We start from the raw sequence: 14,842 nt of genomic DNA, 5'->3' as shown, positions 1-14,842 counted from the left end.
ATTTAATTTAATTTAAAATACAAATACATGATGTCAAGCATGGCTAACCATGCTAACAGTGTGTTATTTGAAGCCATTATTTTTGTTGAAAGAATGTGTCTATACCGTCGTAAATTCGATACACTCGAATAATAGAGTAGACCATTAATCCATCCATACAAAGTTGGATTTGTGGAGAGCCCCACTCATTGAATGAAAGGGACTCATAGCTATTGTGTAGACACCTGTGCCGTGTTGCTCCAAATTAATTGGACAAAGGTAACTAGGTCAAAAGAGTTTAAATCTTCAACCATGTTCAAGCTAACAACTCGCACCATGTGTTTTATATTTTACTTTGCTGTGTTGAATTTTTTTGAGAACCGTGGTCTAATTGTCTTTGTTTTACCCAAACTTCAGTGACCTATATGTTTGTTATAAAATTGGTGGGACTACTTTATAGGCCTATAGATAGACCATCTGAACTTTGTTTATGTGCGACCTTGTGCATTTTTGCAGCTAGTCTGAGTGGCAGGCAAATACTACACTGGGTCACTAGGAAAGTTTACATTATTTGTGTGTAATTATATATTTCAAGAGTTATGAAAGTAATAAGCTGGACAAGTTTTGAGATGTGCCCCCATTCATCATTAGCAAAAGTTGATAAGAATTAGGCAGTGCAGTATCCATCTAAAGTTTTGTTCCATTAAGCTGTGGACAATATTCGTACCTGCAGGAAGTCCAGTGGCTCAGTTTTGTTGACATGTGATGTCTCATCATGACACACCGTCTATAGGATCATAATTGTGTTTTGTTTCATCTCTGTCTTTAGCTTGTTTAGAGAGCCATTACGTGCTTCATGGCCCCCGGGGCTGGATATGTTCCCAGCGATTGTAGTGAATATTTTCGTTGACAAAATAACAAGAAGCGAAATTTGGGGATGTGGTATTTTCGGTACGTAGTTGAATTCATGGCGTGCAAGTACCTTGCCGGAATCGGACGTGAAGTAAACGTTTTAAAATATTAGAAGTCAGCCTAGTGTAAACATTGGCTGTTATTTTAAAACGTTTACTTCACGTCCGATTCCTGCAAGGTACTTGCCCACCATGACTTCAACTACGTACCAAAAATACCACATCCCCAAATTTCACATCTTGCTTAGTGTTATGAGAAATATTTACAACAGTTGCTGGAAACATCATCCAGCCCCGGGGGCCATGAAGCGCAAAGTGGCTCTCTAAACAAGCTAAAGACAGAGATGAAACAAAACATATGATCCTATGTGTCATGAGACATCACATATCAAGAAAACTGAGCCACTGGACTTCCCAGCGCCCTCTCGTTTGAAGCATGTGATCATGAGCTAGATACGAAATAATCATCTAATATCCCCTTAATCGCTGGGCCCCGAGAACAACATATGATTTTTTTTTAGGAAAGCAACAAGGTTTGTCATAATTGATCAGAAAAACTCCTATACATTTTAAGTGTGTACCTTTAATGCATACGTAAGTGCATTTACACTACACCCAGCTAGTTTATAACGGAAGATGTTTCCGTGTGCGAGGCAATGCATAGAAATGTCTCTGCCACTATACCGAATTCTTGCGTCCCCAAAAATATAAGACGAATAAGATATAATGCCCCGCCGCTTTTGAGCAGCAAAAAATTAACTCCATAATTAAAATCATTGATCTGATTGTAGATGACGTCATTGTGCTGAGATAGATCACATGACTGAACACTGCAAAACACATGTGGTATAAGGATGCTTTCCATACGACGGCTTATATTAGACTTGTGGTCTAGTCGCTATTGTGATATAAAGAAACATCAGTATGTATTGTTGAGATTGTATACTACTCATCTTATATACCGCCCTCTGTTGACGACCAGTTACAATGTATAATGCAACTCATGTAACTATACTTCCCCTTGGACTGAACATGACCCAAATAGTTCTTCAACAAGTCAAGTCTCAATCTAATGAACCCATAACATGTATAACTATCTCGTACTAAAAATCTTATAATGAAACTCCTGGTGCTTATATAGGAATTTCTTTTTAATTGACGGTGTGGGGCTCTCTCTCTCATAAATAATTTAACTGGAAAAGCGCCTGATCTACTTGCTCTATGATCTGTTTATTTAACATAATGTAACCAATGTACTTTCTCTATAAAAATACGTCCTGAAACATGCACACATGTTTGAAACTCAGACGCTACTAAATTATTTTACATTGATTTATACATTTTACCGTCCTTGAGTAACATACATCTTATCGACACGTAAAGAGTCTAGAAGGTCAATTTATATTGACCTCCCTTTATCGGATAGAGTCTAAGCTCGAGATGTAGTCAATAAAATCGGATGTGATGTAAAACTGTACACTTTTGTATCAGTCACCGATCAGAATAAGTCGCTTTAGTTTAGACGATTATTGTGGTTGTTTCAAAGAAAACGTTAGCTTGTATCCTTAATGCTAATGCAGAGCAACGATAGACCGTTAAACGAGCATAAAAGGGTCGTTAGTAAGTAGGAGAAGTGGAGAAAACCGCCCGGTAAAAAAATCAAAATGGCACCGAAGATTTGTGGACCAAAGCTATCGACTTGCTGCTCGCTGGTCAGTATATGGGGAGTTGTTATGTTGGTAAGTATTATGGCTTTTCAATCTCTATTTGTGTTCAGTTTATACATTGGTTGGAAAAGTTTCCGTATGGCGCCACCACTTTTTCATTCGATATGAAATAAAATAGTATCTAATTTACCTCAATGATATATCCCTTTTTGTAAAAATTAGTGAAAAAGTGGTGGCGCCATACGGAAAGTTATCCCATTGGTTTGTGGTTAATCTTTTTGTTGGGTTGTTGCAACTGAAAAGGGGCAATTTTTGACATGCATGCCATGATGAAACTACTTCTATCTCCATGATCAGGATGATAACATTGCAATCATTTTGAAAAATTAAATAAAAAATAAAGTGCAACACAAGTTGCATGTGAAATAATACATAATGTTCAGCAAACTGAAGAAGGAATACTAGACATGCTAGAACAGTACATTGGGTCAGCAGTCATGTTTTATGAGGGTCCTTTGTGAGTCCCTTTCCAATGAAAAATATTGTTATTTGCATGCCATAATCAATCAGGATAATGATTTCATAATCATTCATACTCATCATAGCATGTTCAGTTGGATAACTTTCCGTATGGCGCCACCACTTTTTCACTCTTTTTTAGAAAAAGGGATATCTCATTGAGGTAAATTAGATACTATATTATTTCATATCGAATGAAAAAGTGGTGGCGCCATACGGAAACTTTTCCGTTCAGTTTAGAATTACAGGAATTATGGTAATTATTTCCCCCTAGTTCCACGACCAGTGGCAATCACAATGATCATGCCCTCCATACCATGGTCAATAGGCTTATTGCCTTGGCACGCATGTTTATTTCTGCATTTGGGGCCCCATCGTGTCAATGTTATGTTAGATTTTACGAAGGGAATTATTATTATTATTATTATTATTATTATTATTATTAAGAATGACCTTACAATTACAAAGCCTATTTCAGATGCCTGTTTCAGAATTGTTTTTGTTTTTGTTCATCCATAGCTTCTACTCGGCGTTTTCTTCAGGGTTAACTCTATCGCCCTCGTCGAAGACCTACCTCTTCCAGAGTCTCCGGCCAATCTGACACAAGCAACGTTGGAAGCTGCGTACACGGACGTCTCAAATAACTGTTTTATTGCGGCTGGATTTTACGTTTTGTGGCTGGCATTTTCTGTGTGGCAACTTCGAGTGAACAACAAGCAGCAGTTCAATGTGTCCTAATCAACGAGACTTTCTCGACTCAACGCAACATTCCTTTGAAAAGATCTCCTGATAGGTCAACGACCTCCTTTACCTGGGCGTCCTTCAATTGAACAGGAAAATAATACATTTATTTCTGAAAAGATGATTCTCTGCTTGGCAGCTCCGAGTCAACAAGCAGCAGTTCAATGTTGTGAATTAATCGTCAACTCAACTCAAAATTCCCTTTGCTTTAAAGCAAGTGGACACTATTGGTAATTGTCAAAGACCAGTCCTCTACCTTGGTGTATCTCAACATATACATAAAATAACCAACCTGTGAAAATTTAAAGGCAGTAGACACTATTGGTAATTGTAAAAGACTAGCCTTCACAGTTGGTGTATCTCAACATATGCATAAAATAACAAACCTGTGAAAATTTGAGCAAAATCGGTCATCGAATTTGCGAGATAATAATGAAAGGAAAAAACACCCTTGTCACACGAAGTTGTGTGCGTTTAGATGGTTGATTTCGAGACCTCAAGTTCTAAATCTAAGGTCTCAAAATCAAATTCGTGGAAAGTTACTTCTTTCTCGTAAACTATGGCACTTCAGAGGGTGCCGTTTCTCACAATGTTTTATACCATCAACCTCTCCCTATTAATTGTTACCAAGAAAGGTTTTTTGCTAATCATTATTTTGAGTAATTACCAATAGTGTCCACTGCCTTTAAATGATCTCCAAGATTTTCCGTCAAGTTCAACAACCTCCTTCGCCTGGACACCCCCATCAGATATGTAGTTTGAAAATATAAAATTTATTTCTGAAAAGATGATCGTTTAATTTTGCTTCATGGCAGTACTGTAGATGATTTAAGACCCTTTTAGCTCTGCTACCATCTTTGTCATGTTCCCTTTGTGCTAGAACAAGATTGAACACTGTTGCGAGTGTTTGAATAGTTGTGAATATGTGTGTCAAACTCTCCTGCCAATAGTTTGGAAAGTGATGGGAAATAAATGGCTGCATAGAGGTCTCCAACTTCTGCAAGAATGGGTTACTTCGAAACGCAAGATGACAGCACTCATCTTTTCAGATGAGTTTAAGCCACGAGTTGTCGATACTTCAATAGTGATAACATGCTTTGGTCCAGAGGAACTAAGATTGATACTCATGTACATGTAGGATCAATTTATTATTGTATAGTGTGATGGCAGTGTCAAGAAAAACAATTGTCGAAGAATCCAATCAAAACTTCTTTTTTTTTCAACTATTTTTTTTCCCAAGAAAATTTGGTTGAAAGGGGTTGTGACGTCATGATCAAACTGGCCCGTGGCTGTACATGTACATAGAATTATGAACTCAGTTACTGTTTGTACGGGCCCCTCTGTATCAATCGATGGAGAGCATGCGTACATGTGCTGTAACTAGATACACGTTCATATTTCTATGTGCAGCCGCAGGGCTGCTTTGATCATGATGAAACAGCCACTTTAAGTGTAACAGTTGAGTGATTTCTGCTCACAAAAAGTCTTCAACTGAAAAAAAACTCAACTGAAAAAAACAACAATTACGAATCATGTGAAAAGATTTATTTTGTCCCCTGAGAAGTGTTTATATGCAAAACCAATTATCAATGTTTAGAGTTTAGGATGTTTATTTATACTAGAAAAGATGATAACAAAATGTGGTTACTTTTTGGAAGTTACATGTATTTAATGTGATGTAGTTAATACAATGTTTGCGCAATTTTACAAAGAAGACAAATATTTGAAACTAGAATCGTCTGAGTTGGGGATGACTGGTGTTTATACAAGCCCGATGCTTCGTTTTCAAGTGTTCCAAGGCAATTTTTTCTCTTCGAGGTAAAGGCCATATTTATGGTGAAATTTTAACTTTCTATTGGAATATTTCAAGTGGCACCAAGGCAATCACCAGGGACAATATCCTTTTTATAAAATACTAAATTACAAGCAATATTCTATTATTTGATTAGCCCATTGTTTGTGAAATGTAAACTATTGATGTATAGTTGGCAAACAGGTAATTCTGTAACTTCTGTTGTAGAGATAATTGATGGTCGGTTTCATCTTTGAATTGTCAACTGTGTAGCAAGGCTGTATGCTTCGTTTTTTTGCAAGGGCAAGGGCACCAAGGCATTTTCTTCTTGGTAAAGGGCTCCCTATGATGAAATTGCAAATTTGTACTAGAGCATCTCAAGGGCACCAAGGCAATGACCAGGGGACACGGAGGCAATCGCCTTCATTGCCTCCGTGAAGTATCAGGCCTGGTGTAGCTAGGCATGCAAGTTGATATTAATTTTTATAATTTGTTAAAATTATAAAACTGTTAGTATCAGCCTGATTTGACCTTCAGAGACAAACGGAAATGGCATCATATAATACTCTGATCACTTCCTGTTGTTGCATGAATCAAAACTGATGACATCAGTCTGTCTGAACCTATAAATAAAAATCCATAGAAATAGAAGCCAGAGAGCGCTGCTAAGCGCCACAATGATGCTCAGCACAAAACAATTTGGAGTATGGTACCATAACAACAACAAATGCAAATACTATTTCATATATGTTACTGGTTTCCTGCTTTAATTTGTGCTCAGTTGAACAACCAGTTGAATTCCTTGCTTACCAGTGAGTGAGTCCTTATTACGCTGGTTCGTTTTCATAAACCTACATTTAATACCACATTAACCTACTAGATAGCACAAAATAGTTTGGTGTACTTAAACAAAAGGTTTCCAGTCAAATTACCATTTCACATGTTTCATATTGTGACTAGTTACCTGCTAACTTGTGCTTAGCTGAACAACTAATGATTCCTTGCTTAGTAGTGGATGAGTCATTAACACCATAGCTCAATTTCATAGAGCTGCTAAGCACCACATTAAGCTAAGCACAAAACAATTTTGCTTACCATCGTTATCATACAAGATTACAAGCAAAAAAAGTAATTGGTACTAAATCTTGACTACTATTCAATGTCTGGCCACACACTCACAATCACTGTGACCATGAGAGTTCCCCTTTCAGCCTAACCGATGACTGAGGTTACTGAATTGTTCACTTAGAAACATTGCATTGAATTTAATGGTTTATTCGTCAAGTATATAAAAATACATGAAATTTAAAATTTCTATACTTTGTATTTGAGCCAACAACTGTAACATCTAATGGAATATTGTAACGTCGTGTAAGTTTTTGTGGTTGAATAATAATAAGAAAGTTCTCGATACCATGTGAATATAGTTACACTATTATGTATAAAGTCTGTGTTAATGACTTATGTTAACAATAATTTGTAAGGGCTTGTAATGAAAGACAATTTATATAATTAATATGTGAGAATATAAAATTTACAAACAACAATACAAATGTCCATTGTGCCACATTCATTTTGTTCCACCAAAAATAGCTATACTGTAATTGTATTATTTGAATCACACATAATTAATCTGGCCTCCTTCTTGCCATACTGATAACTGATGTCGTCAATTCCTTTTTTAAAGTTGCACCGAATTACCGAACTCTGGTGTGTTGACATTATTTTTTGAAAATGTCTCTAAAAGTCCTGTTTTCTTCCAAAATTTTCGGTTGGCTTTTATATGAAGTGTGCGTCTATAATTATCACATCCTTAGTATGAATTTAAGTTTACAAATTTGAATCCACGTTCTAGGCTGCTATGTAAAAGTTTACCAGAGGGAATATAGATAACGAATGTGTCTTTTTTCTTGAAGTCTTAGCTTCTCCTTTAGGCCTTTATATTCCGCCGCGCTGTACTGTCTTTGCCAAACCTGAAACACAAAACAAACACAATAGTTTAGTAGTACAATTGAAGTAGGGAAGTTTCCTGGCTTGTACATGTTGTTAGGTGACATAATGATCCCAAATAATTATAAATAGATAAGACGCTCTCTCACACTCGTAAGCCATTGGTAATAATATAGGTTAATCTGCAACCTGCAACCCCCCTGCAACCCCCCCCCCCCCAACGCCACACACACCACCCAATCATGTTGCCAACCCATCATGGTTCGTCTGTGATCGTGGCTTTTAATCAGACCGATAATCTGAAATAGCGCCCTCTTGCAGAGTAACCTCCGCATCAACTCATCCCATGAGAGGCCTATGGCTTTTATTATACACTTGTAAACGGTGTGTTTTAATTCGCCCGTGCGTGTATACGATTAGTTTGCTTGTTGTGGGCCTTGGGTAAGGTTCAACAATACTTTGTGGCCGTCTCTATAAAACAAATATATATAAAATAAAACCCAGACAAAATAATAATTATCCTCTCAAAAAACCAAACCTATTATTCGGAATTTGGCATGTTGAAAGTGTTTAGGTTAGTTACACCATTATCTCTGTTGAGTATAGTTTTAGTTCATCTGAAAAAAACTGGTGGTTGATAACTCCAATATCAACCACACTCTTACCAAACCTAAGTCGCCAATATCAGGCCTGAATTACATGGATGCCATGGCCTCTGTTGCCCCTGGTATTTTGGCCTTGGTGCCCCTTCAAAGGTCTCCCATTGACCTTAAGTTTTTCCAATGGAAGTGCCCTTTGCAAAACAAAGACGGCCTCGCCCTTTAAGATGATTCAAGATTTTACGTACTTCATCAGAGTCTTCCGGTGTCCGGCGTGCATTGGGGGATGTTGATACCGTTGCAGGAGCCGACCTCACCCATCGTGTTCTACTCTCTGTCCTGCTGATTGTCACACTTTTAGAAATGTTTCGTCGGTGATTTTGATTTAGGAAATTGGCAGGAATAGTAACTTGTGTGCTGGAAGGACTTCGCCTATAATAAGACATAAATTATAAAAAACATAAGAAAAATTATATCCAATTCATGACAATTGTTTTTGTAGGTAAATTTACATTTCACCCATGAGTAAGTTTATACCTGTGAGGGTGGAGATTGTTGATATGGGTGATAAGTAATTCTGTGCGGCCATGGCTCCCGGTACTGCATACTCCACAGATTTTGAGATAGTTTCAGGAATGGGAGAGGCCATTGTCCCTTAAGATTTCATCTTAAGATGCATGTAGCATTCATCTTTTAATGAGTTGTCACAACCATTGTAATTTTTATTTTGACATCATACTTTGCTTCGCAGTTAATATTATCGCACTTTAAGATTGTCATGAGCCTAATAAGGACATGTAAAAGTCTGAGGTGATTTATTTAATTCTACGACTGTGGCAGAATAAATGTTTCCAACCAAAATGATTAAATCGTATTAAGTAAAATTAATTTACCTATGAAAGTGCTGCACACTGCTGCTATTTGCTGTCGATGGATGTCTATGTGTTGCCCATTTATTCTCAGGCAGTGTTGGGAAAAGTTGGGGCACTCCATGAATTTTTTGCTTTTCCCCGAGTTGGTTTCCATTGGATTCCTGTCTCTCGTCTTTACACTTAATTTCTAATGGTGATGATGGGACTCTGCTTATTTGACTGATTTCAGCTTTTGTTCCTTCATTTCGTTCTGATTGTTCAGCTACAAAAGCTGACATAAACTCTGGATGAATTGTAGCTTTAATCTTAGCGTCTGTAATTTTGTTGAGTTCATTCGAAGAACTCTCCCCTGGATTTTCAACAGCCTTCTGCCTCTCTCGCCGTTCCCTCTTCCGGCGCAACTTTTCGTTCAGCATCTGAACTCGATGGTACAGTGACCCTGGTCCGATCTTGTCTATGAGAGGACCTCGATGGATCATCCAGTAATCAGGGCGCATGTCGTCTTGAGATGCTGGGGTTGGTTCTCCTGATGTGATTTTCTTGAGTAGAGTTTCCAAAAATGAGATCTGAAATTCGGTGAAATTTTAAGACTTTAGTATAACTTATCCCCAAATCGGTTTACTGTTCTGTATGTACTGTACTTGATTGTAGAGCTGGCAGATTTTGTTGCAAACACTTCTCATGTTTTGTGTGATCAATCATTATATCAATACAAACCACAAGGGATTATAATGAAATACAATTTTTGGCTTACTCCGTTGTCCAAGTCAAGCCGGAAAATAGTGAACAACCAAACACAATATTTATTAATGGTTGGAACACCCACATTGCATTTTATTACGGATCGAGCCTGTCTGGACGTTGAGGCAGGATACTTTATTGTTTCCTCTATTTCTTTTTAAAGACAAACCAACCATCAATCAAAACACACCTTAAATGTATACTAGTATGAATCTAATGGATAATAACAACCAAGTAACTTTTTTTCTCTTAATGGGAGACTTTCTGGGACGATAGAGGGCAGCAGACTTACCGGGTAAATCCATTGTTCTCAGAATTATGCGCATGTTCAGAACTACGTAAACAATGGAAATTTACCCGGTATGTCTGCTGCCACCTAGCGTTATTATTACCAACGGTTCATTTTGGGCTCTGTATGCCCGTCCTGTTAGTTTAATCTTTGCTGCAACTCTCAATTCATCCAATGTGTTTGTATTCTTCTTTGACGTCACCAACTTGTTGAAATTATCACAATCTAACAAGAAGGTGTCTACAGTTTCGAGACACGTGACAGTCTGCACATGCGCAGAGATGTCACACGCCACCTCCAAGTCACCTTTGGGGAAATCAAGAAGTGTAATTTATGTTTTATAATAGTTTGCAGTAGCTGGCATCACCCCATTTGTTTTACCGATTTTTTTGTGGACGAATTTTGGCAGGCTAAAATGAGTTCGAAATTGAAAAATAAAACCATAATACACTTTCGTGCCACGTGCCAGGAAACTTGCAACGAAGTTCATTTTGTACATCCTTTATTGGTTATACGTATTAATTTAGGTGCTAACAAGTAACCCTCTCGCCAGTGTCTCAATTGAAATTAATTAATTTTTTACAAGTGAAAAAGGTACCACGAATTATCTGTCATAGTGCCCATGAACTCTTATATTATGGTTAAAGAACAATAATTAATTTTTTCTTCAAAGTCTTGTTTACCTATTATGTCCCCTGGGCCAATTGTGCAAACATCGATGATCATATCGTTGGCGGCGCTCTTTGACCTAGTCTTGGTTTCAGTCGTTTTGGTACCGTTAATTGCTGTTGCAGGCCTTTGCTCAAAGTCTCTGAGTGTTGAAACAATTTTCGTTTTCGAATTAATTTCGTTGACATAATAATTATACACACTCACACTTTCGGAGAAAAATGTAATGTGACATAAATATTGATTAACTTTGAAAAGTAGGTTGGGTGGGTAACGTCTTTATAGTTATTTAATTATATTGTTATCGTTGATAGGGGTTTGTGGTTTTACACATCTCAAGACGACAGTCTTAAACTTGTGTATAACCTTGACAGCCCCTGTCTAAATAGGTTTTTGTCTAAAGATTGAAAATGAAAAGAAGAAAAAAATGATAGTGGGGGCACTCTTGCGTGTTGTTATTGTATGATGAGCCAATTTTTAGGCACACCCTAGATAAAGAAATATACGAAGCTCTGGAAGTGCCGCATCCGAATTCAGATCATGGGATAATTTACTGCAGGATGACATCACAAACGTACGATGACGTCATTCTAAACACAAAAAAAAGGTCTGCGATGATGACATCCTTCGTACTCTTCCCTTATTTCAACAGACGTTGATGTCACTTCCATCACCAGAGCTCCTAGAAAATGTAATAATAGGCAAATGACTAAACACTCAAATGAATAAAATAAATGTTCTATGACTTGCCTTTCGATAATCATTCGGTTTGGTTGTCGCCATGGAGATATCGACACCTTTGCTTGTCCCTTTAAGATGAAATGCAAGTTCTGTACGACTGCTCCTTGTTGAACCAAACGATTTCCAAATAGCGCCCTCTTGCGCCGTAAACTCAACGCAAGAATAGACTTGTGTCGAGCCTTCCACTTACTACGTTAAAAGAAAAAAAATGGTGTAGGGATGAACTAAGCAAATCAATGACGAGTGTATGCTTTTAAAAACTGTGCTATTGGCTGGTTTAACATGTTTAAGTTTAAATTAGTAAAAATTATAAACAAATAAATCATACTCAAAAAGAGGATGGTTTTCTATAAACTCCTTCTTTTCTTCAAGATCTCGTTTCTGGGCGACCTTTAGCGAGCGGCTGTACAACTTCCGATCAACAACGATAAAATCCGAAGGTTCATCGGCAATAACCGAAGCCTTCCGAATGCTCCCGGAGTCGATAAGGGCAAGCTCACCGAAGCTCGTACCAGGGCCTGTGAAAATCGAACATAATAATTACGAAGATTATTAACTTTACAAAATCAGTCATAAATGGGGAAGGGGGGGGGGGGGGTGGGAGATTTTGATCATCAGCTTACCAAGTGATCTCACGCATGTGCCCAGCTCATCCCTAATGGTTCTGGGTTGTTCTGGGTCATCGCTGGGGGTGCTGGTAGAAGGTTCATCCTCGTCGGCGGCGATGTAAACTGATATTGAACCGTTTAACACGATGAAAAAACTGTCATGAGAAAGAGGTTGAAAATGTATCAAATTTAAAAGAAAAATTATAACGAGAGATTTCGTTAGACTGTAATGTGTCGTCTTTGCTACCCAAAACCGAGACAGACCATCCGGATTTCAAATTCTACTCTGAGCTATGGGTGAAAAAAAAAACATGTCATGTGTTGTTGAGAATTCTTGAATGAAGCTTTTGATTTAGCTTCTAAATGTGACACTAATTCTGATACTAACCTATGACCCTTGTCTCCCTGCTTTATGATGACGTCATCTGTTCCATATCTGCGAAACACACAGTTCTTGATAATATCCTTGGTTACATCTGTAGGAACAAAAATACAAAACAAATTAGGAAACCCTTACACATTAGAAACGCCATCTCACTCACCTCATTCAAGACACTCCTTAATAAAGCTCACCTGTTCCATCAGGCTTAATAACCATCCAACTGTGCTTCAGCGCCTTAATATTAGAAGAAGAAAAAATTTGTTGGTGCCCTACAATGACCTTTGATTGATTGATTGATTTATTGATTTATCGATAATGATGAAGAAACACTGCATTAAGATAAAGAAATGCACTTTATATTTTGTTGCTATTAACTAGGAATATGCAGATGGGTAGCTGTTGCTCATGAAGGTATTTAATCAGACTCAAAGTCTATATTATTGGATCCATAATTGTTTTTTATTGAAAAATGTTATACAGTGAAGTTTTGTTCTTAATATGGAATTAAGAACACACGACTGCTTGACTCGGGCCATGGGGTTTACTCGCCCAAAACGAAAACTACTGGCATATGGTGATCAGTGTCAGCTTTAAGCCAAGCTGTCTCCTACATGTTTGTTGTTTTGTTTACTCCTTACCGTTATGCAATGAAGAAAACAGCTCAGTTTTGCGTTTAAACCATGGAAGCAGTAACTCAATGTCTTTGTCGGCTCTTTGGTCAGGTGGGACCGAAGTAACGGCTATAACTCTTGCGTACATATTGGCCATATTCCTGTGAAACACTGAAGGTCATAATCACATAATTAAAGCCCGGGCAGTATAAATAGACCGAATCAATAATGCACGGGAAATGTCTAACTGCCTACATAGCACAGATAGTGTTACACTGGACATAGTTATGCTGCCCTGGACCCAATTTCATAGAGCTGCTAAGCACAAAAATTTGCTTAGCATGAAATGTCTTCCTTCATAAAAACAGGATTATCGACTAATATTTCCATTTTTGTTGCATATTGCTTGTTACTGGTAAATCACGTGGACATTTGGCTGGTTATCCTGTTTTTATCACGGAAGAAATGTCATGCTTAGCAAAGTTTTGTGCTTAGCAGCTTTATGAAATTGGGCCCAGGTAATGTGTTTATGCGTTTTACCGAATTCAGTAAATGTACTGACCCTTTTAGCAATCGCTCTGAACATAGTAACCCTATGGCAATGTTTTTTTTCTCGTTTTTTGTCTTCAAAAATGTTTTGTTTAGGTCAATATTAAATGGTAACACTGCCCTTGCATGCTGTGATAATGAGCATTGTTCTACAGCTCGGGTAGTGTTGTTAGGGTTTGTAGGATTTTGTCAATAAAGGTATTTGAAACGTCACGCCATTAACTTTTTTTTTGCAGTATGCCACTGCTCAATAACGTGACTTTTAAAAACATATCAAAATACATAATTTTATATGACTTTTTACTCACCCAGCTTGATTTACTCACATCAGACAGTTGGTAAGCAACAAAAACAACCTGGTTTTTGACAGATTGTGCCCCAAAACACCGACTATTGCCGCTGTTTACACGCCGAGACTTAACCCGTGTTTCCGCGTCTGCTCTCGGTACAAGTCTCCTCGGTCCGTACGTTGCCTGTGTGTAGAATCCTAACAACAGTTTCCAGGGGGAGATGAGTTTTTTTTTATTTGTTCACTTGATAATAAAACAGGCGGCTGAATTATTAGCAGTGTAATTGCACGGATGTTTCATGTTTGTACTTGCGGATTGTTACGTAATATTTGCAAATAATGTGATATGAAGAACGGTGGCCCGTTACCCGAGAGATTGTAAACGACCAACACTCAGGTACACTATTAGTCCTGAAAATGGTGTGAAAATCACCTTTTAGCATGAAATTTCTTCCTTGATAAAAACAGGATTACCAACAAATTTCAATTTGTTTCATTCATATTGCTTGTTACTGGTATTCAGCTGTTGTTTGCTTATCCTGAAAATCACGTGGAAATTGGGTTGGTATTCCTGTTTTATCAAGGAAAAAATGTCATGCTTAGGGCAAACTTTTAGTGCTTAGCAGCTCTATGAAATTGGGCCCAGGCCACTCTTCCAATTTGTTGTGATTTTGTCTCAGTTATTAAAGTTGGATTGATGTGTCAGGTGATGATGAAACCCCCGGGGGGAAATTCCGACGGCCATCTTAGATTTGTTGGTTTCAGTCAGGCCCCAGCTTTTGGGGGTTCAAACTTAGGCCTATATCAAGTTATTAATTAATTTTTGGTTTTTACCCATACACCGATGTGTGTTAGCACTGTATACTCAGTACTTTCCCGCGTCCGGTGAAAAAAAATATCACAGGCATGTTTCTCGGGTGGGATTCGACCCAT

General features: G+C 37.8%; 2 protein-coding genes across 2 annotated transcripts; one reads left to right on the top strand and one right to left on the bottom strand.

Annotated features, from left to right (window-relative positions):
- Positions 1–2,343: 2,343 nt before the first annotated feature.
- LOC117299429 (ribonuclease kappa-like) lies at positions 2,344–4,109 on the top strand. Its single transcript, XM_033782966.1, has 2 exons — positions 2,344–2,629; positions 3,596–4,109. Exons 1-2 carry the CDS (start codon positions 2,555–2,557, stop codon positions 3,812–3,814), a joined length of 294 nt encoding a protein of 97 aa, XP_033638857.1. The 5' UTR covers positions 2,344–2,554; the 3' UTR covers positions 3,815–4,109.
- A 3,371-nt stretch (positions 4,110–7,480) lies between these two features.
- Positions 7,481–13,935, bottom strand: LOC117299541. Its single transcript, XM_033783087.1, has 11 exons — positions 13,929–13,935; positions 13,099–13,242; positions 12,467–12,554; positions 12,094–12,233; positions 11,799–11,988; positions 11,480–11,659; positions 10,744–10,871; positions 10,164–10,366; positions 9,052–9,596; positions 8,407–8,590; positions 7,481–7,582 (listed from the first exon to the last, which is right to left on the bottom strand). The coding sequence occupies exons 2-11, from the start codon at positions 13,226–13,228 to the stop codon at positions 7,481–7,483; spliced, it is 1,890 nt and encodes a 629-aa protein (XP_033638978.1). The 5' UTR covers positions 13,229–13,242; positions 13,929–13,935.
- Between the last annotated feature and the right edge of the window lie 907 nt (positions 13,936–14,842).

Source organism: Asterias rubens, chromosome 14 (genome assembly GCF_902459465.1).
Source record: "Asterias rubens chromosome 14, eAstRub1.3, whole genome shotgun sequence".
In the NCBI taxonomy this organism is placed as follows: Eukaryota; Metazoa; Echinodermata; class Asteroidea; order Forcipulatida; family Asteriidae; genus Asterias; species Asterias rubens.
Note: the sequence above shows the minus strand (reverse complement) of the source record. Positions and strands in the feature narration are given on the sequence as shown.